Source organism: Dunckerocampus dactyliophorus, chromosome 2 (genome assembly GCF_027744805.1).
Source record: "Dunckerocampus dactyliophorus isolate RoL2022-P2 chromosome 2, RoL_Ddac_1.1, whole genome shotgun sequence".
Classification (NCBI taxonomy): domain Eukaryota; kingdom Metazoa; phylum Chordata; class Actinopteri; order Syngnathiformes; family Syngnathidae; genus Dunckerocampus; species Dunckerocampus dactyliophorus.
In genome coordinates this window covers 31,714,811-31,739,480 of record NC_072820.1, presented here as the reverse complement: position 1 = coordinate 31,739,480, position 24,670 = coordinate 31,714,811, and the positions used below count along the sequence as shown (strand labels likewise).

The window sequence follows — 24,670 nt, the reverse complement described above, 5'->3', positions numbered from 1 at the left end:
TTTATTTGTGCCGAATGAATGTGCATTATATGGATGTTGACGAACAGAAGCGCTGGATAAAACACATGAACCTGTCCAATTCAGGTCTGTGTCAATAAAGTTCAAGAAAAAAAGTACGCTGCCATGGCAATTTTGAGCTCTTTCCGTATGCCTGTTTATAGTTCAAGGAAAACCGGCGCTTTCCTTTCAAAAAGCACGATCAAAAGTGAAAATATATTACATGTAATTAACACAAGTGTTGTAATGGTTAAAAATAATTAGATACTTTTTAGTGGTTACAATTGTTTTCTGTTTGTTATTTTTAATCTGGCGCACCATAGACACTATAGCTTTGGGGTCCTACATCACCGAGGTCAGCCGTGTCTCCTCTCCTCCATATCGTCCTATACCCGGCACCGGCAGCTGCTTCTTTGCTTACTCTTATTTAAAACATTTATGTTCTTTTATGGTCTCCGGAAACCTTAACAACGATAAAACATATTTCGGTGAGTAAACTACGGCCCGGTGTTTATTTTCAGTGTTGGCGGTAAGTTCGACAAAGTAGCGTCCTACTTGCTAGCTAATAAACACCCTTAGCTAACACCCTCATCCTGCAACGCGTATGTAACAACAAAAGCAAGTTGTTTTCCACGTATCTGTACTGGTTCAAATTATTGCGTTCCTTTTTAAAATATTTTAACCTTTTTTTTTAATAGTATGCGTTTCCATAAGCAACAAGTATGTATTTTCAAACAGAAGGCAATGTTTTTCCCAACTAGTGTATTAATAACATGTATTGTGAGCAGACACAATGGCAATTCCTCCAGCATATGCAGATCTTGGAAAATCAGCAAAGGATATCTTCAACAAGGGATATGGTAACTAAGAGTGTATATATATATATTTATATATATATTTTATTATTGACTTAATTTGACTTAATTTAAATCTGTTCTGTACTGGCAGGATTTGGACTGGTGAAGCTTGACGTGAAGACAAAGTCATCAAGTGGAGTGGTGAGTAAAGCTGGCTTAAATACACACTATGTCATAATAGCTCCTAATATGTGCTGGTTTTCCATTGGGTAAAATTTTAAAATCATGCACAAATGTAGCCCGAATGTTTATGTAGTCAACTGCAGAGAGGATCGGGAGTAAGGTGCTTTTTTTTTTTTTTTTTTTTAGGAGGGTGGCCTTGCTTTTACATGCATTAATTTAAAAAAAATCCAATATTACATTTATCTGGTTGTATTCCCAGAATTGTATTTTTTTGTATGTTGCAAAAATATCCATTAATACAATATATTACTTAAAATTGTTTTCAAGTTTGAAAAACACCCTAATTTTTAAGGTGTGGCGGCTTTTATTTTGTACTGGCGCACTGCCACGATCATTAGTGGAAACCCTGTCAGCGGTAATTGATATTATCGTCAACATTTTTTGAGACCATTTTTAAATTAATTATTGTCATGAGGTCTAATTCACATTTGAACCACTAGATGGTACTCAAGTATAGTGTACTTGTGTGAGCCACATTAGCTTGACACAGAAGTTGTGTGTATGTTGTTTAAAATTTATACCATGGAACTGTATTGGATGGTTGCATATCTTTTGCAATGTGGCTAGCGACACTGTCTGTGAGCATGCACCATTTTGCACTGTTTTGTTTATATTTACATTGCTGACCAAACGTGTCAGTAAGCGTTGACTGTCGGGGCGATGGCTCTGCTGCACCTCCAGCGGTATTTTTTTTTCCCCCATTTAAGAAATTTGTCCGTGTCTGTCGTCTGTGTTCATGCACTCACCTTGTTCATTCTGTTTAAAACTGAAATATTCCCACACTGGGGCTGTCGGCTGTGGCATTCGTCTCGGTAACGTTCTGTGCCTTCATTCATGTTAGCATATACTGTCTCACGAGGATAACTGCTAACCCTCTATATCCACTAACTGGTAGCCCCGCTTCCACAAAGAGGCTGAATGACATGAGGGCTCTCTCTTCGTTCATTCCCACCATAGAACCACGCGCACAGACAGATGCAGAGTGAACCCTCTTGCCATCCAGCCTGTGTGGCACAGAGAGATAAGGAAAATAAACACTGACACATGCATGCATATGCCAGTTTATCGTTTATTGGCTTTTTTTTTAATCGTTTCATTAATCGATTTACCAATTATTGTGACAGGCCGAGTGGTGTGAAAAAGTGTTTCCCCCCTCACTTTTTGACACAGGGCCATGTGGGTTTGGATATTTTTTTCTCTCTTAATAATACAAGTTTCATTTAAAAACTGCATTTTGTATTCAGTTGTGTTGACATTCACTAATATTTAAATTAGTTTGATGATGTGAAACATTTAAGCGTGACACACGCAAAAAAATACAAAATCAGGAAGGGGGCAAACACATTTTCACACTACTGTAGTAATGTCAGCTTTACAGATGCCATGTCTTTCTGCAGGCGGTATGTGTTGTGGTACTCATATTAAAAGTTATTCAAGTGCTACCTGTTACTAGGCGTCTATTTGAGGTATGGTGTTTGTTCAATTAGAAGACTTTCCGAGGAACTTAATTGGGGCATGGCATCTAATAAAGTGGAGGCCACTATTGGAGAAACAGTCGTTCTCCTGTTGTGCCTGTATTGTTGCCATGCTGGAATAACCATCATTTTAGGAGTTTAAAACATCGGGCTCATCCAATGTGGACACCAGCAAGGTGACCGGAACGCTGGAGACCAAGTACAAGTGGGCCGAGTATGGGCTGACCTTCACGGAGAAGTGGACCACAGAGAACACGCTTGGGACGGAAGTCTGCATTGAGGATAAGGTTTGTTTCGTTACAACTGCTGATAGTTCTCCATCTTGTTGGCGTACATTGCGATCAAGTGATACAGTGATGTGCTTCTTTAGATCACAAAAGGACTCAAACTGAATTTTGAAACCACATTCTCACCAAATACTGGGTATGTACTTAAAAAAAAAAATTAAAGGTTACAATTTTTTGTTTTTTACTTTAGTTTTGAGTTTTCTTTGTAGAATGTGCCAGAGGCCAGTAAAAAATGTACTGCATGTGGCAAATGTTTATTTAGTGTAATTATTATTTTTTGCACAGGAAGAAGAGTGGAAAAATCAAGACGGCGTACAAGCGCGAGTACCTTCATGCCGGCGCCGACGTGGACTTGGATTTTGCCGGCCCCACCATCCATGGAGCGGCAGTGGCCGGCTACGAGGGCTGGCTGGCTGGCTATCAGATGAGCTTCGACACGGCCAAGTCCAGGATGCTCCAGAGCAACTTTGCCGTCGGCTACAAGACAGGCGACTTCCAGCTGCACACCAATGTGTATGTCTGCTTCGCACTTCAAAAGAAATGGTACTACTCTTAATAATAACACCATCTTGGCTCTTGTTTGCAGAAACAACGGCTGTGAATTTGGGGGTTCCATTTACCAGAAGGTGAACGACCAGTTGGAGACGGCCGTCAATCTTGCGTGGGCAGCGGGCAGCAGCGGCACACGCTTTGGAATCTCGGCCAAATACCAGTTAGACTCCAGTGCCTCCATATCAGTGAGTGCCCTCTTCATCATTTCATGCACGTCTCAACGATCAAAACATGACAAGATTTCTTGTTTGGAGAAAAGGTGTCTCGCGAGAGCGGGGCAGCCAGAAGCCAATCAGATTGTGAACTATAGCACTGCTACTATGAATGATAATAAACGTAATGTGGAAGTCACAGTGTGAAAGGCATTATTGGAAGCATATATTAAGTGCTTTACACATACTTTAAACCCTGCAATCCAACCTACCTTGGTGTTCCCAGCGTCAGCAAGTGACATGGGGATGTTTTTTCCATCAAAGTTGAACAGCTGCCGCATGTTTTAATATCTTTCATTCTACACATTATCAAAGTTACTAGATTTATCAGATGGAAACACGTAAATGTTCGGACTTGTCTGCATCCTAATCACTATTAATATTAATTAATCATCAACATTAATAATGGCAGCACTGGGTCTGCCTGGAGCAGGTGTCCGACTATTGGTGGTTGCTATTTTTTCAGCGGCACGTTGATCTAATGTTTACCATGTTTACCACACAGTCAGGGAATCTGGAAGATCTGGGTTCGAATCTCCGCTGGACATCTTTGTGTGGAGTTTGCATGTTCTCCCCATGTGTGGGTTTCCTCCCACATTCCAAAAACATGCATGTTAGGTTCATTGGAGACTCTAAATTGTCCATAGGTATGAATGTGAGTGTGAATTAGGGGTGGGGGAAATGATTGATTCTTAGATGCATTGACGATTTATTACTCGATTCATAAATGTCAATAATCAATGCTGACTGAACAAAAAAAAAATGGAACAAAAGGACGGAAAGCGGAAGTGCTGCCCAGTTAATGGTGGTGCACCTAAGTGTAAAGGGCGCCACACACAGGAAGCGACAAACAACTGCGGTTGGTGAAAACTCACTGCTAACGCATAGCAAACCCTGCACACAGGTGGCAACGAGCGGCTACACTGGCTGTGACCAGCTACATCCAGGGCGAATTGTACAAGTCTCCCACGGTTTTGATTGACTGTCAGATGTGGAGGGAACTTGGGGGTATCAAAGTAGTTCAGAGGAGGAAAAGTGGCCGGTGTTGATCGAGTACTCTTGCTAGCACTGGATCTTGCTAGTATTGAAGATAAACTTACATTAATGTCCTTTTTAAATTAATGTAAACTTACCCAATATGTTTACTCTGGCGCCAACGAGATCCCATGCCGCTGCTTTTTTCTTTATATCGCTATATTCTTTTTTTGTAAGTGTCAAATAGCTCTGGGAAATTAATCTGTTTCATGTTTATTTTAATTGTGGATCATTACAAATATGCATTGTTTTAGTAGTACACAGTGAGTAAAAAAAGTATCTATATATATAGGAAAAAAAATCTGCTTGAAAATATTAACAAACAATTGATCACAAAAAAGATGCATCGATAATCGTTTTATCATTGCATCGCAAGCTTCTGAATCGTGATCGCATTGAACCGTGAGGTGGCCAGAGATTCCCACCCCTAGTGTGAATGGTTGTTTGTTGTTTGTGCCCTGCGACTGACTGACAAGAAGATAAGGTATCCTCACTAGGTATGCTCCAGCATAAGCGTGGGTCAGCGTGGAACGGATTGAGTAAAGAACTCAAACAATGCACTATTATACTATACTATGAGCCATTTTAAGAAACAGTACAGGCAGTTGATGTTTACAATGTACAAGGAAGAAGACTCATGAGCCAAAGAAGAATTATCTGTACAATGCTAATTCAAATGACAACTGCACTACTCAACTTGGTATATGAATCATTTATGGTGAAAAAAACTTGGCAATTATATTACCACATTGTTACATTACCCCATCATTTGCCTATGTATTAACTGGTAAAGGCTACATTTGGAATACAGGAAACGAATAAATGTATTGCAATTGATGTGAAACTGAGGGGAGTGGATTAAATAAGCTTTGCTTCTTCCTACTCCCTTTGGACATGTAGAACTGTGAACTGTATTATGTGATGTGTTACGCTGACTTGAAGGATTTCAAAGTGAAAAAGCAGTAAGCGGGAGAAGCAAGCAGGGACACGTCTGTACTCGACACATGCAGGAAGGGTACTATAATTTACAGTATTATCATTATTATTATTATAGATTATCATAACAGCTGCATAGTGACCAAGTGGTTAGCGTGTTGGCCACACAGTGAGGAGATCGGGAAGATCGAAGTTCGAATCTCCATTGGGCATCTCCGTGTGGAGTTTAAATGTTCTCGTCATGTGCCAGGTACTCCGGCTTCATCCCACATTCCAAAATGTGATGTTACGTGATGGTATTTCATAGCAAGGTTCAAGAACTTTAATCATATACAATAATGGAAAAAACAAATAGACCATCCTTGTTTCTTCAGTTGACTGATCCATTGTAATGCCTGGTACAACTAAAGGTACATTTGTTTGGACAAATATAATGATGATAACAAATATAGCTCATAAGAGTTGAATGTAAGAGCTGATATCTAGCAACTTCCATGGTTTTATTGATAATAACCAAAATCACTTAAGTTCTTACATGAATAGCTATAGTATTGTACTGCCAAAAACGTAACTCTTATGAGCTATTTTTGTTATTATTGTCCAAACAAAGGTACCTTTAGTTGTAGCAGGCATTAAAATAAATGTGGTCTAATCATTTTTCCATGACTGTACTTTAAGCCAGCACTCTCAACAACTGAATATGGATGTAATCTCGTGGTTATAAGAACTCCAATACCATGTGTTACTGCTTTGGCCCGGTCAGAGTTGCTTGCTAGAGGTTGTTTATATGCTGAAGTTATCAGTGTTCGCACTCAGCTGGTTTTCTTTATTGTACAGTAGATGTAACATTCACTGCTGGATGATGCCGTTTTAAGTGTGCTAACATGTTACACGTGTTTCCTTTGGCATACACAATATCCGTGGAACAATGTCAACACAGAACTTTGGATTTATCCACTTGCCTTTGTCCATCCGTAATTTTAACAGGGAAGTCAAAGTGTTCTCAAACAGGAGACCGTAGTGAGATGGGAGGGTCTTCCAGCTCAGGCTTCTCGCTTGCATTTGCCATGATGCTATTTGTCACGCCTGCGCGCTACTGGCGTTCTTCCCCCTCAGTCAATAGTATCCAACACTCAGAGGCGTCCGTGCGGAAATTCGCCCAGGACTTTAGTTTCGCGTGAAGCGCTTAGATCACTGTACTAATACATTTTATGAGAAAAATATCGAAACGGTACGCAAGTGGACCAACTATACCACAACGTAAACAACACAAAAAAGGGTTGTTTTACATCAAAAATAACAATTTATGTACAAATATAACACCATGAACTATTTACAATTTTCACATTTGGAACTGAACTGTGTGTGTGCACGCGTGTCTGTGTGTGTGCATGCGTTAAAACATCCCTACAATGCGTAACCTTCTTCACGCTACACTCCACGTTCTTCCACGTCCTCCTTGCTGTCACTTTTTTTTACATTCACCTGACATTTACATGCTGAGCTCTTATCGGATGCACTTCTGCCACCTTGTGGCCGTTTTTATGGCTTAAAACTGCTCTAGAAGTGACATCCATTAGTGTGCAGTTGCATCATCACCTCTTTTTGCCTCATTCATAACATGTAAAAGAACATCTTTGGTATTGAATGAGTTCATAAATCATGTTGTTTTGTGGGGGAATATGAACAAAATATGCTTATTTAAGCAAATATGACATATTTTTGGCCTAAATTAAGCATTTTAAAGCATAAATAGGATAAATAGAAGGCATTTAAATGCACTTATGTTGTATTCTGTTAATGTTAAATGTTATTGTAATGTTCGGTGAGACGCACTAGCACTTGATCGCCGGAACAACAGGCTTTTATTGCAAGTTTGAATTATCTCACAATAGGCACAATAATCCCTAACACGGGCTACTCTTGTGGCTGTAACCCACACCAAGCACAAACTCAACTTTAAACCCCTGATGTCACTTCCTGTTGCCTGCCACTAACAAATTTACAGCAACATACACAAACACAAGTCTTATTTATGTCTACTATATTGGGTAATAGGAGTGTCAAGGTCACTAAATGTCTTGTTTCATGTCTAGAGGGCTCTAATGGTGTTAAAAACTGGATTTAGAAGGTTGTAAACAGGTTCTGCAACTATGAAAATATTGGATTTATAAATAAGGAATACTACTTTGTGGATATTCGCTTTCACGGTCTGGAATTAATTAACCGTGATGAATGAGGGATTGCTGGATATTCTATTTAAATGCTGATCTTTCTATGAGATAATAATAATAATGAATTGCTTGTTCTGTAGGCCAAGGTGAACAATGCCAGCTTGGTAGGAATTGGATACAGTCAGACTCTTAGGCCTGGTGAGAGAAAACTCCATTTTATTTCATTGTATTTCAAATGAACCTGTAAAAGTTATATTTCATATATATTTTTTCTTGCTCCAGGTATGAAACTCGTCCTCTCTGCACTGGTGGATGGAAAAAATATAAACGCCGGCGGTCACAAACTTGGCCTAGGACTGGAGCTGGAGGCGTGAGGATGACTTATCCCATTGTGAAGATGAGTGGAACATTGATCCCTTGTGTGTTTCACTCAAGTATTTCAACACCAACTAGCATCCTCTCACTGTAACTCCCATGATGCATCAGTCTGACACATAATCCCTACACTACATTCGATGTGGAAATTTCTTTAGCTTGACAATCCAGGTTGCACAAACCTTTAGTGGCGTGTTGCTTTAAGTGGGATGGAGAATGTATCACTCAGCTGTTGTTTTGCACACTAGGCTTTTACCTTTATCAATTAAAGCACATCTTCCTTTTGTTTTATTGCTCATTCTTTATCTTGCTCATGGCCCACTTCTAGTTTGCAAAACTCTTCAATGGGTTTCTGTACTTTCCCCTTATTTTTAGTCAATTATTAACCCGCTTTATCATCCGCCATTGTGACACTAGTCAGGCTTGTAGAGCTGTGCCTTTGCAATAAAGTTTGACTTTAAAACTTTATTGCATCCTTTACTCTTGCATGTTTGAATCATAAACAACAAATCCAATCCATTTATTACCTCCTTGAAGCACAAAGCGCAAGTGCAGGTTATGTTTTTGCCGGCGTTTAGTTTGTGTTCCAAATAACTTGCAAAGTTTTGAATGAATTTGAATGAAATTTTCAGTAATAGTCAGAAATGGGATATGGAAGTACTGATTAAAATTTGGGGGTGATCCGGATCACCATCTGGATCCAGAAATTTTTTAAAGAATTCTTTAACATTGCTAGAGAGGACCGTTTTCGGCATTTGTGCATATAACTCCACAAAAAATGGTCAGAGCACTTGGAAAAAAAATACAGGACACATTACCAACAGGTTCTACAAAATAGACAGATCCAAAAAAATGTAGGATTATTATTTTGGTGTGAATCGCAACATGAGGGAACTATGGCACTTGGCGGAGGTCTGCACTCTCAAAGAGTGCTTTTCATGTCGTATACTGTTTATAAATTAATTTTCTTGCATTATAGGTACAACAACTCAGGTTGCATTTTATTAATACCAAACTGTCTCAAATAGTGGCCTCTGCTTCAATAGATGCGGCCCCTTAATTATATGCATGTATAGAAAATATATGCATTAGTAATACCTATTATGTTGTAATATGGTCATTACAATTTTTGTGAGGAAAAATGTAATATAATGAACAAACATAATTTTAATATATTTTATATTTCTAAAAATGTATATTGCTGCTCTCCCAACAAAAATCATGTATCTCCAAATGTGGTGACCTTTTAAAGACAAAATATTACAAAAAAAAAAATCTCACAGTATTTGGAGATAAATGCTTTTCATTTTGGAGCGACTATATATATATATATATATATATATATATATATATATATATATATATATATATATATATATACACATATATACATATATACATACATACATATATATATATATATATATATATATATATATATATATATATATATATATATATATAAGCCATGCATGCTTTATCACTAAATACCTGGCGCACTCTGCAGTTTAGTGTAGCTCATTTATTTTAATCAAATGATTTATTGCAGTAGAAAAAAATATGTGCACTAAAAAAATAGCTTACATTAATTGAGATCTATCAGTTTGGAAAAGGTTATAAAGGCATTTCTAAAGCTTTGGGACTCCAGCGAACCACAGCAAGAGCCATTATCCACAAATGGCAAAAACATGGAACAGTGGTGAACCTTCCCAGGAGTGGCCGGCCAACCAAAATTATCCCAATAGCACAGCAACAACTCATCCAAGAAGTCACAAAAGACCCCACAACAAAATCCAAAGCCTCGCTTGCCTCAGTTAAGGTCAGTGTTCATGAATCCACCATAAGAAAGACACTGGGCAAAAAAGTTCCAAGACTAACACCACTGCTGAACAAAAAGAACATCAAAGCCCATCTCAATTTTGTCAGAAAATTTCTTGATGATCCCCAAGACCTTTGGAAAAATGTTCTGTGGTCTGACGAGACAAAAGTTGAACTTTTTGGAAGGTGTGTCCCATTCCATCTGGCATAAAAGTAATGCCACATTTCAGAAAAATAACAACAGTAAAATATGATGGTGGTCTGGGGCTGTTTTGCTGCTTCAGGACCTGCAAGACTTCCAGTTATAAATGGAACCATGAATTCTGCTGTCTACCAAAAAATCCTGAAGGAGAATGTCCGGCTGTCTGTTCGTGACCTCAAGCTGAAACCAACTTGGGTTCTGCAGCAGGACAATGATCCAAAACACACCAGCAAGTCCACCTCTGAATGGATGAAGAAAAACAAAATGAAGACTTTGGAGTGTCCTAGTCAAAGTCCTGACCTGAATCCTATTGAGATTCTGTGACATGACCTTAAAAAGGCGGTTCATGCTGGAAAACTGTCCAATGTGGCTGAATTACAACAATTCTGCAAAGATGAGTGGGCCAAAATTCCTCCCCAGCGCTGTAAGAGACTCATTGCAAGTTATCACAAACGCTTGATTGCAGTTGTTGCTGCTAAGGGTGGCCCAACCACTTATTAGGTTTAGGGGGCAATCACTTTTTACAAATAGGGCCATGTAGGTTTGGATTTTTTTTTTCTCTCATCAGACAATGTTTCATTCAAAAAAAGCATTTTGTGTTCAGTTGTGTTGCAATTGACTAATATTTAAATTTGATCTGAAACATTCATGTATGACAAACATGCAAAAAAATCAGGCAGGGGGGAAAGCACTTCCACACCATTGTATGTGCTTATCAGTTCAGTGATGATATGACATGCATGCTTTATCCCTAATAAACACAACACCCTGATAAATCTCTCTGCACTTAAGTTCATTAATTTCAATCAAATGTTTTATTGCATTCTAAATAGGAAAAAAAAGCTGTCCGCTAAAAAACTATCACAATTAAAAAAGCTTGCAAACTAATATTGTATTTCCTCAAATAGTGTCCTCTGCTTTAATAGATGCCACACCTTAAAGTGATGGTGATGGAACAAAACAAATCATACAGTATGCATTGTGTAACACTGATTATGTTGTAATGTATATTTTAATTATTTGGGCTGGAAAGTAAAACACTTTGCAATATACTGTATTTTGATTAAATATTAGATTTAATAAATTGGATTTTATAAACATTCATATTGCCAACAAAAATCATGTACCATATCTCAAAATTAATTTCTCAGAAATGAAGTAACCTGACTATGTGGAGTGAGCGCTTTACCCATACGTGCCTGGCACTCGCTGCAGTTGAGACAAACAGACACTATTTGAGGAAATATGAAGTGAAGCAAAATGGGGTTAAAAAAACACTATCACAGTAATTCATCCCTTGGATTAGCGCCTCAGTGGTGTGGACGTTGTGCTTCCTGTTCACGATTAATGCTCTTGCAGTGATTGGACTACAGTTTGACAGCCAGAGTGAGGCCGTCTCCTACAGTCAGCATGCTCAGGCTGACTCGAGCGTCTCGGTGCAGCTTCTTGTTCAGCTTGTCGATGGCCACCGTGTCCAAGTCGTCGGCGGCCGGCTGCAGCACCTTGCCCCCCCAAAGCACCTGCACAGCCGTGAAGTGACGCCGTTATTGACTGCATGTCCTGACTCATTTCATGAGGTGGGGAAAAAACAAACTCTTACATTGTCGATAGCGATGATGCCTCCTTTCTTAATGAGCTGCAGGGACTTTTCATAGTATGGGTCATAGTTTACTTTGTCGGCATCGATGAAGACAAAGTCAAATGTTTCGCCCTCGCCAGCAGCCAGAAGTTCATCTCCAAATAATGACAAAATAACTTAGTTACCCAACTTGGACAGAGTACTCAATATATGTGCGGTTTTTGTGTGTTAAAACATATAACGTGACTGTGCCGAGGAAAGCACAGAAAAACTACTGTATAGGAAGGAAGCCAGCACTCAACACCTGCATTGAGCATTTTCCAGAAGTGGGAAAAAAAATAAGTAAGCTCAACTTGTTTGGTCAAACAACACAACACAAACAGAAGATTCTCACTGGGTAGAACACCTCGAATTCAGTAAACCTAACCACCCAATCCCCATTATTTTGTCTTCAAAATGTTCGTTAAAAATCACTTAGGTCGCCATTAGCATCGTTGCGCACATGCTTAGCCGAACATTAGCAATGACGTCCTAAACTAGCTTTTTTATGGACGGATATGAATAAAGCGACGGTTTTGTGTATAAATTCTCACTTCTATGTTGTAGCTTCTGGAATACAATATAATGAAAAGTCACTTTAAATGCAAGGAAACGTCCATTTAAACGTCCACCTGCACAAGCTAATTGGCTCCAACACAGCAGCTGTGTCATGTTTGACACCATCTTACCAAGGACACTAGACCCTGCGTGGGTTTGGCAGCACAATCCAGAAACATTGTATTGTAAACATGTCCTCGGCACACTGTTCAGCCAATAAAGGAAAACTGGAATTTTGCTCATCATCCGAAATCCTGATGGGAGACACGAACACAGGTATTTTTCTATTCTGTGTGTTCTAAAGATGTAAAAACTGATAAAGAGACGGCTCATCACAATGGGAGACACTTATACTGCCTACAAAGACCGCTATCAAAACACCTCCAAAAAGGTTTTGTATACACGCTGTGACCATGTACAGGTAGTAGCAGATACATTCCTGATAACTTGTAATACTTACAGTATTTTGGCCATTTTCAAACATTACGGGAACTTCCGTCCTCGGCGCATTGATATCACATAGCCACATAGAAACGAATGCATACGCCTAGCATGAACTTTTCCAAACTCAAAAATAAAAACACAGCTGCAGTGGTGTCAGCTCAAATATGTAGCCTTACCGCTCTGTAGTGGTCTGAGGCGTGAGCGCGACGCTGACGTGCTGCAGGCGAGTCTGTGTTGAAGCTACTCGCTATCCGGGGTGTTCTAAGTTTCAACGCGGCGGTAACGTAGTTCGATGGACATAATGTTAATAATAATAACAGTCACTGTAGCTTGGTTAATATGCGTGTCACATTACATGTAAATGGAGCATTGTGGGCTCTTTCAAAAGGCTAAGTGGTTCCCATGCGTGCAGTAATGAGCCGTCTGTGTTTTATATCTTTATATAGATATAATTTATTTTTATTCATCAACACTGGTTGATGTAAATAAACAGGACAGTGGACACGAAGTGGAAAGTTTAAAGCGAATTTGTTTCTCAGGGTGATTAGTTGAATTAATGACAAGTCAGTGATGATGTTGATTTAGGCTATAGTCTATCAAAAGTATCAACAATGCCATTACTGAAATAAATGTTGCATTGTGTAAATACTTCCAGTTAATTATCCATATAAGTATTATTTTGTATGTTGATTGTTGAGTGTTGGTAACACTGTAAAGAAAAAAAAAGTCAAAGATGGATCAAGTAAATTTCATAGTGCTGCTCATGCTTTTATTGACATTGTAGGTCATACTCATGCAGACTTTCTGCTCCATGGCAAACTACACGCTTTCCTTTGCGGCCGAGTCGGCAGTTCTGTTCAAGTCTAGTGTCCTTGGTCATAGAGTATTAGCATTTTTTAAATAAACTGTTATTTTTATAATAAAACCACATTGCCTTTGCAAATACTGTATTTTTTTTATCCAGATCTGAATCTCATGGGCCTTGTTGTAATAATGACAAAAGGATGCAAAGTATATTATCAGTATCGCATCGATACTAGCGCAATAAGATCTATATTTTTCAGTTGTCTTCTATGATTGTCACATATCTATGGTTTTGGTTGTGTTGTTCTTATTGTTACATTGTTGGTATTGTTATATTTATTGTTTACAAACTTGGACATAGGAGAGTTTAGGGGGCAAAAAGCAAAAAGGATTTGACTGACAAGAGTAGTTTTTGCTTTTATTCAGTGGGGTTGATGATTCCACTTGCCAACAGTTGCATTATTTCATTATTTGTGTATTTTTTTTTAAGTATTGCTTTTCAATATTTCCGTGTTAATTCCATAGAATGCGGTACCGTTGGGGACCTGGTTGCTAAGGGAGATTAACCTCTACTGGGTTCTTGCAGAAATGACAGGAAAACCCCTGTGCAGTGGGCAATCCCTCTCCCAAAGATCCATGTTAATCTCTTTTATTCCGATTATAGTCATGATAAAAAAAAAAACGTAAGGCAAAAATCATTCAATGATAGTATCTGTATCGGCGATACTGGCCCTCTATTTACTTGGTAATGGTCGATATCAAAATTTGCAGTACTGCTCACGCCTACATCATAGTAATTTGACTTGCACGTTTTTTTTTTACCATCCTTTTTAGCTGCAGAGTCTTGTTTTGGACAGTGTTGGATATTTTAATTCTGGATATTTCCATTTACCTTTAATCCAAAAATGACGGAACAACGAACTATGCCACACAAGCGATGTGGCGCCTTCGGATTCACCTGGAAGCGACAAAACCATATTTTCAAGTAGCTGCTGTGATAATTTTGGTAGAATTCTCATTTCGCCATTATCCTCATTGGCCTGAGAAGTCTTGTCAGCAGCCCCAGTGAGAAAGCTTGTTCACGTAGTTTGTCTTTTCGAGTACGCACTGGCCAACTTTGACATTGAGGTGACGTCGGAGCAAATTACCTGCGCGTATATTCTTATTAAATCAAATAATACTTGGAATAGTTGTGGATTAGTCTCAAAAGCAAGTTCAGAGCTTTACCCAATGTGGTCAACGCCGGCTGAATGCGAAGATCAATCTTTTTCTCCACCCCCGCCTGTAAAGTCATCAAAGTAAACTTTACAAAACATTGCGTGGTAGACAACAATGCGTGCTCATAAATACATGCAAATCTTCACTCACAAGATCTACAGGCGCACAAGCACAACAACTTGTAGCTTGCTTTTCATAAGCAGTCACTTGTGATGAGTTGAGTCATGGTTTTGCAATACGGGAGCAGAACATGACCATTACTCATCTCTTACTCATTGTCAAATACCATAAGCTAAGTCTTTTTACTACGGATGCTCCCATCACTCATCCACCAATCAATATCGGACGATTTCCATAAAAAAAAAAAACATGTGACGCCTTTCAAAGCCGATCACAAAAACAGATTTGCATGCGGGGGAAAATACTACTGTCTGCTGTGTCACGTATGGTTGTCCAAAAAAAATGATGCGTCTCCTATTGAGCTCACCACAGGCTACGGCAATCGATGCCAGCGTGTTTGATCACTCCCTTGCCAAACCTATCTCCGTTCGACTATTGTTGCATCTTTGTTTACACCTGGGGTCTCAAACTCAATTTCACTGGGGGCCAGTGGAGGTGGAGTCTGGGTGAGGCTGGGCCGCATCAAGTATTTGGAGTAGGGTTGGGAATCTCAGGGTACCTCACGATACGATACCATTCACCACCAGTGTTGGTGTTTACTTGCCCCTGGAAGTATGTACGTAACACTGAGCTTGCCCGGATGTTGCGGGCTGCAGTTACACTATTACACTATTCTTTGATGTACAGTCGTGGGCCGCAAGATACAATTTGGTGGGCTGCAAATGGCCCGCGGGCCGCGAGTTTGAGACCTCTGGTTTACACACTTTGTCTTGCTGTCACTGGCTGTACTTTGCATTGGCAGCAGCTAGCTAGCTGGAGTTATCCGCCTAGCTTCTGGTCTTTGGACTCCAAATGTGACTTTTAATGACAGCGACATTTTGTTTTAAAACAAACAAGCAATGCGGTTAGTTTGGAGCTCGTTTTGGTCCCACTGGGAAAAAATATCACGTTCATGGAGTAAGCACTAACTTTTTTTTCAGTGCCACTGAACAATTTAGCTCTCTTGTCATAATAGTAATTATATCCTGTCCTCAAAACACTCTTTATGTGTGTTTTTTTTATGAACATAAACACATAGTGCGTCCAGACTTATGATGGTGATACTGTCACATGGGTCTCCTATCTCGCCAGGTGATTGTGAGTAGCTCACCAAAGGGTCAAAGAATATTTGCTTCAACTCTTAATAGTTTTTTTTATTGTAACTATTGAATTCAGACTTTATGCCTTTTTATATAATGACAAATGAACACAAAGTAGCATAAAGATGATGGCCACATTGTCGAGTGGAGATGTGCTTGGTAATTAAAGTCATGTACAATTTAAATGTTGCCAGTCATAAATAAAACACAAATAGTTGACATCTCTAACAGTGATGAAAGTTAGACACCCCTGCAACCTGGACACCGAATTTATTCTGTTTTAAGTTAAGCAGGACGGATTTATATTTAATAAAGATATTTATTCATATTATTTTATTCTGTTAATTTTGTTAGCCTTAACTAAAAATAAATTATTTAACAGTTTATTTCCCATGTATTCGTATTACTCCAAAACATGCATCAAATTAAATTCAGGTTTGTGTCAAATAGTACAAACATATTTTCACAAAATTAAAGGCAAAAAAACAATCCGGCCAAACATTTATTTTTTTAATATTTACCTATTTGCCAGGGACCGCTGGAATCATCTAGCAGTGCCCCTGACCAATAGCACTCATCATAAATCCATTGAAAAATGTACAGTTAATTCCTGTGATCGGTATCGGACTATCTCACTCATGGATGATCATATCGGAATCGGAGCATCCCTGGTTTTTACTGTACCTCTTTCCAGAAGGGTTTGCCAATGTTGACGTATTTTTCATCGATGTCGCACGCGACCACGATGCCGTCATCGGGCAGGGCCAACGCCACGCTCAGCGTGTTGTAACCCGTGTACACTCCTGCAACGCAAGAGGTACTTCAGTTGATTTCACAACAAAGAAATGACACTTTAGCTTGAAAAACATTTAAGTCTCCTGTTTGTAGGCTTTATTTGCAAGTTATGTTCTCTTCTCCCTAGAAAATGTTTTCCTCAAATAGGAGCCTCCGCTCAAATATATGCCCAAATAATGTTGTCCACTTACATGCTACACCTCAAATAAATGCCTCCTTATCAAATTAGCAAATGCATTTAAAAAACACAAATATGACAGATGTAAACATTGTGGTATGTATTATGTTTTATTGCAATATACACTATATTACATTATGATTTTTTAAATTATTTTAACATTTTCTAAAATTATTTTAAAAAATAGGGATTAGATCTTTTTCTTGATTGACTTTGACACAATTAACAATTTGTTCCCCCCGCTTTAAATGTTCTGAACTCCCGTTTCCATGCCAGATCGAGCAGAAGTTGTGCCACAGCGTGGGGGCACAGTACCTCAACTCCCCCATCTCTGGTTGGTATTCGAAGACACTGCAAACTAGTCCAATGCTGGTTGCAGACAGGTAGTACACTCCATTTTGCCTCAGTTGCTAGCAAGACACCAATAATCAACAATATAATGATAGTGCGTTCTAATTGGGAAGCATTTGTCTCCATCTAATTAAACTTCTCTGCAGTCAAGTAAATAAAGGCTCCTGGCCACTATGAGGACATTCTATACTTACTTTTGGACTTAAGTATGTAATAGTAGGCGAGCACTTCAAGCAGCAAAAACTATTAATAGGTGATGTTACCGATCTCTATGGCCTTCTTGGACTTGATCAGTTTGACCAAATTGGCCATAAACTGCGACTGCTCACAGGCCACCATCATACTGCCGCTGTTGTGCTCCAGCGTCCTCTGAAAGCACAAACATAAATGTCTGAAAAAACAGGATTACATCTTACATAATACTGATAAGTCTAAGGCTAAAGCATGCGCACCTCTCTGAGGTTGGCCAAGGCGGGATGCTCCCTCATGGAATGACGCAGGACGTACTGCAACAGCGGGTTGTTTTTGCCGCCGCAGTGACTTTTGGAGATGTTCATTCCGAAGGATTTTCTCTTCCCTGGAGGCCAAACATGAACAATAGCATAAAACACTTGCTGGGGGGGGGGGGTGCAGTGTAAGTGGACTTTGTACTGGCTGCGTTTGACTGTACGTCACCTCTAATCCAAGCAAGGCAATGTTATAAATGTGCAACTCGGAGCAAAGATTCATGTAACAGGTGCAGAATTGACTTGGTGGTGATATTTTAGCAGTTTGAGCACCAACTGTGAGAAATATCTATCATACCGCACTTGTTTGCTCCACTTTTGAGCTAAGAGGCGCTCCAACGGTTGCTTTTGAAGTTCTGGGTTTTCATGACATCATGAATGGAATAAAGCTCCTTCCTAATTGACATGTTACCCGCTGCTAGGTAGATACGGCCCCACAGGCTTCACTACCCGTCTTAAAAGTAGTAGTGCAATTCCAACACCATATACTGTATGTATCTTCAACTCACACAACATACGTCTAGTCTCGGAACGACACTTCCTCATTGTCACTAGATGACCACAAGATGCATTTAGGGACACCCCGAACATCTTTATCATGCGATAAATAAGTGACAATAAGTGGATATTCTTATCACTCACTTTGTAACTCTTAATGCGGAAGTACCATTTGCTGCATTTACATATGCTCAGAAATCCCAGAAAATAAACTCAAAACATGTGAATTCAACTTAAATGACGTGGTGTCTTTGAACACAACCCCCTGTTGCCCATAAGAACACGGTTAAAGTGTGATTCAAATGTTCTGCTACTATTGCAGGAAGTAGTGTTAAGTGAATTGATTTTCAGACGTGTGCTATTTTTAATTTAATTTTAACTTAATTTGGAGCTGTTAATACTTACAAATATATATAGAATTAATCATGTCCTGTATTTTATCTTTACAGTACAATACAGTAAAAATGGGCATATTTCAGACATAGTTGCAAATTGTGATTAATCACATCTGATTAAAACATTTTTTTGACAGCCCTTGTAAAAAGTGGATAAAGTCGAGCCACTATTTTGATTCGGAGACAATTAAGTGTGGACAAACGCAGCTCATTAGTATTAAAGCTATACAGACACACAAAACCATCAAAAAAACATACTTTTAAACTAAGTTCCAGCATCAAGGCTAGATTTTTATACTACTGTGACACTTAGTTATTGTACAATATGGGATTTTTGTTACTCATAATATAATAAACATTGTGGTGCCTTCCTGTATTTTACATTCACTCCTCTGCAAATGACTTTTAAGTTATTTTAACTAGACAGCCTATGTTCAAATGTGACATATTTCTTGTTAAAACTGGTAGTGCACATAATCATAATTATATAATCATAACCACACAACTCTCCTCTAAACAAAGCGCAATGGCACTCCTAGTAGGAGCCTAAATCGATAGTCTTTGTCCTTACCGAGCAAATACCCCGCGATAAAAAAGAATCCCAGTGTGATAGTTCCAGCCAGCGTTTCCTTAGATATGTTCCGAAAAGACATGCTTTTAAAATCCAATGAAATCCAAACAGGGGATTAAGCGAGTTGTGATCGAAGTGACGTCATCCGGAGTCGCCACACAAATACGGCTGCCTCCGTACAGTAACTGCGCGAATACAGGCGCCGCGTAAAAAAGCTAGCACGTCACCATTACTTGACAAAAAATCATGAAAAAACACGATACAAGTCACCGATACGTGCATTTGACTTGCGTAAACGCCGTGGGTACAAGCTACTAAGTAACGCCGCGTTTACGTGTAAATGTAGCCCCTCGAAATTAGAGCATTAGTCGATTTCAAATTGTGTTACCGTACTGCTGCGAATAGAGGCAAAGCTTGTTCTTGCAAAGAAAGAAAAGTAACGCTTGGTGAAAGATTACAGGAAGCAAGTGAGCAGTTTTTGAATTTGAGATGTCAACGTTGCAAACGGCAATGATAAGGATATGTAATATAATCGGGATATTTGTGGCATAAAAGCGTCCTTGATAATACGGGTGGTAATAGTCAGCTTCCTTACCTCCTAGTATTTGTGTAGCTGGAGCTATGATTTGTTCTGTCAGCTTCCCTTAGACTGAATTCCAGTCCTCAAGCGAACCTTAAACATTTGTTCAGTCATTAGGGATGCACACGGTCACATGACAAGCACCACCCCTTGTAGTTGTATAACCTCATAGTACAGCACACAAACCATTGCATGACGCAGATCTCTCTAGTGAGTGCAATGCTTGTACACTCCTGATCAAAATGTTAAGACCAGTTGGAAAAATTGCAAGAATTAACATTTTGCGCTGTTGGATATTAAAGGAGGTTGTAAGTAGAGCTTCAAAAGGCAGAAATAACAAATGTGAATGAACTATTTTGAGTCTGGAATTTATTGCAAACATGCATTAAATTGAAATATGATGAGAAGTTTAAGACCACAGCTAAAAAAACCAACCCTAAAATAGAAATAATATGCTAAAAAAGGGCTCATTAATGAGTAGCTGCACCATTCTAATTAATCACCTGGAAAAATGGGTTTGGGTATGCATCATGCCAGAGTTTCAAGGTGGCTAGTGGGAATGTTGCTGCAGCTGGTGAAGATGACTTCACGGAGGGCATCCACTGTCTGGAACTGATGTCCATTTTTCTAAACTTCTCTTGCCGTCCATCCCCAAATGTTCTCATTTAGATTTAGATCAGGGACCACGCAAGATTGTCCAAAAGAGTGAGGTTATTCCTCTTGAAGAAGTCTTTTGTCAAGCGGCCATTGTGAACTGCAGCATTGTTCTGTTGAAAAAAAGAGTCATAACCACACAGACGAGGGCCTTCAGTCATGTGGCATGTTCCCTGCAACATCGCCCTCTCCACTGTGTGGAAAACATATTCTTGTGGGACCCCCTGACCCGTTGGAAGCCATCAGGACTGTCAAGGTTACATTTTTTCTCATCAGAGAATGAAAATTTCTTCCACCTTTTCAATGTCCCATGTTTGATGCTCTTGTTTCCAATTCCAAACGGGCATTTTTGTGGCGTTGAAGGAGACAAGGCCTCTGTAGATGTTTTTCTTCTTAAAACCCTTCTCTCGCAGATGCCTTCTGATGGTTATTGGACGGCACTTGGCACCAGTAACAACCTTCATTTGGGCCAAGGATGGTCACGTGTCTTGACGGACAGCCATTGGATTGTCCTGTTCAGGCCCGGTGACATTTTTTTGGTTCTACCACTTGACTTTTTTGTTCCATAACCCTCAGGATTTTTGAAAAAGTTTAAAATGACTGTCTTATTGCATCCAACCTCAGCAGCAATTGCAAAATGATTTTGAATCCACATTTTTGCCAAGTTTTTGTCTTTTAAATGCTGTAGTCTTAAACTTTTGATTAGCTGATGAACACTTTAATTACGCCTGTCACGATAATCAATAAATCAATTAATGGCCCGATAAATAAAAACAAAGTTGATCATTTTGCCGGCCTCGATATATTGACATATGCATGCACATTTGTTTTCATTCTCTCTGGCTCCCAAACAGGCGGGATGACACACTGTGCATCTGTCTCAACAACTGGGCACGTGGGTTCTATGGCGGAATGACTGGAGTGATTGAACCCTCCTGTCAGTCACTCAATAAATAAATAAATAAATATATATATATATATATACGTGTATATATATATATATATATATATATATATATATATATATATATATATATATATATACACACATAGATATAGATACTGCTCAAAAAATAATGAGTAGACTAAAATAACATATCCTAGATCTGAATTAATAAAATATTCTTATTAAATACGTTGGTCTTTACATAGTTGAATGTGCTGACAACAAAATCACATAAAAATGATCAATAAAATTTATTAACCCACGGAAGTCTAGAAAGGCACTTTATGAAAGTAAGTACAGTGCATTTATTTGTATTCACTTACAGCGCAGCCTTGGCACATATAACATGGCGGTGACAGTTGACACTGCGTGTCACTGCGCAGTACGTACCTGGAACGCAGTCGGTTCAACTGGGTTCTACGCATGTGTAGAACGCGTCTACCTCTACGCGTCGGCCTATTTTTCAGCATTCACGTTAGCCATGTGTAATCTATGCTATGTATGTATGTATGCTATGCTATCAGTCGATCTATTTTACGGCAGCAAGCGTTCCCCCTCTACTCCCAAAAATGTTATTAAGATGGATATAAATTTGAGAAATAACAACATAATCAATCTTTTTTGTCATATCATATCCATGGTGCAAGTGGACAATTTATAAGCCCTCTTTTCTTTGTTCCATAAATTATTTTACCTTTTTTTTTTTTTACCAATGAAAAAAAACACACATAATTTCCTAGGAAGATATGTTTAGATGAATGGTATTTCCCCATTTAGAAAAAAACCTTGAAAAAGCTGAATCCTCTACCTTAATCCATCGTTGCACTCTACTTATGGTTGTTTACATTGAAACATACTGTAACTGCATTTTATGTGTTTTATTCTATTTATTTATGTATGCTAAACGTAACCGGATATGACGTTTACGTCTGCGCTCCGTGCATTGCGTATGTTTTTACGTAGCTCAGTCTTGGTGGATGTCATAAGACATAGAAACATCTGCATGCTAATGTAACCCGCCCTGTTTCGCACCGCCCGCACCGGGGCTTGAACACAGGACCTTCGCAATGGGTGGCAAGAGCGCTGACCACACAGCCAAAAGCCCGGACTGTCGACCGCGTGTTCAGCGCAGCTCTTAAGGCAGAGGGAGTGAGGTTTACCAACGTACACTTGCATAGCCTCACAGGCTGGCATCCGTTACACTCACCCCTTACTTTCCTCTCCGTTGTGTTCTGGTGGGTTATGAAGGAGGGAGACTTGATGGTCTTTGAGATCTTTAATTTCTGTATGAAACATACAATCAGTGAGTTGTGTGTTCCTCCATGCATTCCTTGTTTCTCGTCCACATCAGAAACGTGTGTTACTCATCGGAATACAGCACGTGGCACACAATACAATACAACTTTGTAACATACAAAATGTACAGCTGATGCAACAATGACATACCTGTGTGAAACATACAATGAGTGAGTTGTGTGCTCCTCCATACATTCCTTGGTTCTCCTGGGAATCAAAACGAGATACTAAATGCAACGCACATGTGCAGACATGAAGAGACGTCTGCTAGCCGACCTGTGCTAGCAAAGTTAGCCTCCACCTTGTCAGCAAACAATAGTTTCAAAGTGCACGAAACAATAAACACGTCGGCGAAAACTCTCACTAGACATCCATGATACTACACACAACACAGCACAGTCTACGACGACACAGCACACCAACTCCTCATACACGCCTCACACAACTTTTGGGGAAAGAGCACATTTTACGTCTTACCTCGTCCACATCAGAAACATGTGCGGACGAGAGCACACGCACCGTGACGTACTGTAATTATGTCACCACGCTCCAGCACACACCGACGCAACACTCGCACCACACAAATCCAGCACACGAACATATCCACACATAGAACACACAACAACAATGCTTTAAGTGTTTTGGTGAAATTAACAATGGTTTTAAACTCATTACACTAACAAAGTATTTTAACAAGAGTCACTTATAAAATAGCCTCTCAACATATTACATGTATGAAGTATGGTTATTGACCATTTATGTTCATACATTTAAAAAATAATAACTACCACAGCACGTGATGTCGCAGAAGCACTGTCATAAAAATTAGCTAAAGGAGGAAGTGATGTAGTCCGAATGCGTTTCTGGCAGTATTGCGCAGTGACAAGGCGTCTACATCACTGAACTCTATACGTGGAATGGCCCCGATCGATTGCTGCGCGTTGATTGAACATAGAGGCCTGGCGCCACCGGAAGTATAGAAGTTGCCATGTTGTTTCACCCAAAACAAGAAAGCCGACTGCGATTGATGCGTTCTGTGACATACTCTATTAAAAATATGTTTACCATTACAGTAACACTTTAATACAAATAATTTATAACACCCCAAAAAATATTTGGTGTTTAATACAGGCGTTTCTAAGCACAGTTTTTTGTCTGTAATATTAAATAGCAGGAATTAAAGTGAAATAAAAAGTTTAAAAAAATAAATACTTTAAATCTGTAAGCATCTTTTCATCTAAGTAGTTGTAAATGAGCCCTTATTCTCCTTTAGATTTCCACACTGCAATGCTCAACTTCTAAAGCAATGGGTAGTAAATATGCGGAGAGACAGGTGGATTCCTGCAGCCAGATCGCAACTCTGTTGTAGTCATTTCATCGAGGAAAACTTCGACAGGATTGGCCAGACTGTTAGATTACGACAAAATACAGTTCTAACAATATTTGACTTTCCTGATCATCTTCTAAAGGTATGCGTTGCATTTAACTTTGATACTACGTAGATCCTTATCATAACAAATACCTTGAGAACACTGAAATTGAGTTGTTATGAATTGTAATTTCACACCATAGAGGTAGGAAAAACCTTAAACTGGAGGGAAATTTTGAGATTTGGGTCTAGTACATTTACTCTGTTTCAATGGAATTTTTGTTAATTCGTGTTAATTTTTATACCGAACCATAATAAATGTGTGAATGAAGATAGATGTATGTGTATCACTGATCTGTATAATATATCTGGATAGCTCATACGTCGCACGCCGCCGTGCAAGCCGCTGAAGCCAAAGAGACGCCATCTTACTACTCACATACCGTAGTGTACAAAGCAGATGAAGAGGCTCGCAGAACATCTATATTAAATTAAAATGCGGGGAGATTCTCCCATTCCTTCAAGTA

General features: G+C 39.1%; 2 protein-coding genes across 4 annotated transcripts; one reads left to right on the top strand and one right to left on the bottom strand.

The window, feature by feature from the left end:
* The first annotated feature begins 341 nt into the window (after window positions 1-341).
* On the top strand, window positions 342-8,369 carry LOC129177453 (voltage-dependent anion-selective channel protein 2-like). Its single transcript, XM_054768613.1, has 9 exons — window positions 342-485; window positions 786-857; window positions 946-995; window positions 2,647-2,799; window positions 2,883-2,935; window positions 3,085-3,312; window positions 3,386-3,536; window positions 7,849-7,906; window positions 7,991-8,369. Exons 1-9 carry the CDS (start codon window positions 446-448, stop codon window positions 8,080-8,082), a joined length of 897 nt encoding a protein of 298 aa, XP_054624588.1. The 5' UTR covers window positions 342-445; the 3' UTR covers window positions 8,083-8,369.
* Window positions 8,370-9,534: 1,165 nt separating this feature from the next.
* LOC129177526 (catechol O-methyltransferase domain-containing protein 1-like) lies at window positions 9,535-22,984 on the bottom strand. Of its 3 annotated transcripts, XM_054768757.1 has the most exons (8): window positions 22,925-22,984; window positions 22,686-22,761; window positions 17,781-17,905; window positions 17,592-17,697; window positions 16,689-16,807; window positions 14,755-14,809; window positions 11,704-11,837; window positions 9,535-11,623 (listed from the first exon to the last, which is right to left on the bottom strand). In XM_054768757.1, the coding sequence occupies exons 1-8, from the start codon at window positions 22,967-22,969 to the stop codon at window positions 11,471-11,473; spliced, it is 813 nt and encodes a 270-aa protein (XP_054624732.1). In that variant the 5' UTR covers window positions 22,970-22,984; the 3' UTR covers window positions 9,535-11,470. The 3 variants fall into 3 exon arrangements, with proteins under 3 accessions (XP_054624732.1, XP_054624734.1, XP_054624733.1); XM_054768759.1 differs by lacking the exons at window positions 22,686-22,761; window positions 22,925-22,984 and adding an exon at window positions 19,894-20,054 and having other exon boundaries at window positions 9,536-11,623; XM_054768758.1 differs by lacking the exons at window positions 22,686-22,761; window positions 22,925-22,984 and adding an exon at window positions 19,299-19,543 and having other exon boundaries at window positions 9,536-11,623.
* Between the last annotated feature and the right edge of the window lie 1,686 nt (window positions 22,985-24,670).

What these genes read in the sequence shown, in the direction of transcription:
- LOC129177526 (XM_054768757.1), bottom strand. Translation starts at nt 22,969, where the DNA reads ATGTATGGAGGAGCACACAACTCACTCATTGTATGTTTCACACAG. An exon ending in GCAAACCCTTCTGGAAAGAG is followed by an intron (nt 14,810 to 16,688) that starts GTACAGTAAAAA and finishes ATGACTTTACAG; the next exon opens with GCGGGGGTGGAGAAAAAGAT. An exon ending in GCCGGCGTTGACCACATTGG is followed by an intron (nt 11,838 to 14,754) that starts GTAAAGCTCTGA and finishes CATTATTTGGAG; the next exon opens with ATGAACTTCTGGCTGCTGGC.
- LOC129177453 (XM_054768613.1), top strand. Translation starts at nt 446, where the DNA reads ATGGTCTCCGGAAACCTTAACAACGATAAAACATATTTCG. An exon ending in CAACGATAAAACATATTTCG is followed by an intron (nt 486 to 785) that starts GTGAGTAAACTA and finishes TATTGTGAGCAG; the next exon opens with ACACAATGGCAATTCCTCCA. An exon ending in AAGTCTGCATTGAGGATAAG is followed by an intron (nt 2,800 to 2,882) that starts GTTTGTTTCGTT and finishes GTGCTTCTTTAG; the next exon opens with ATCACAAAAGGACTCAAACT.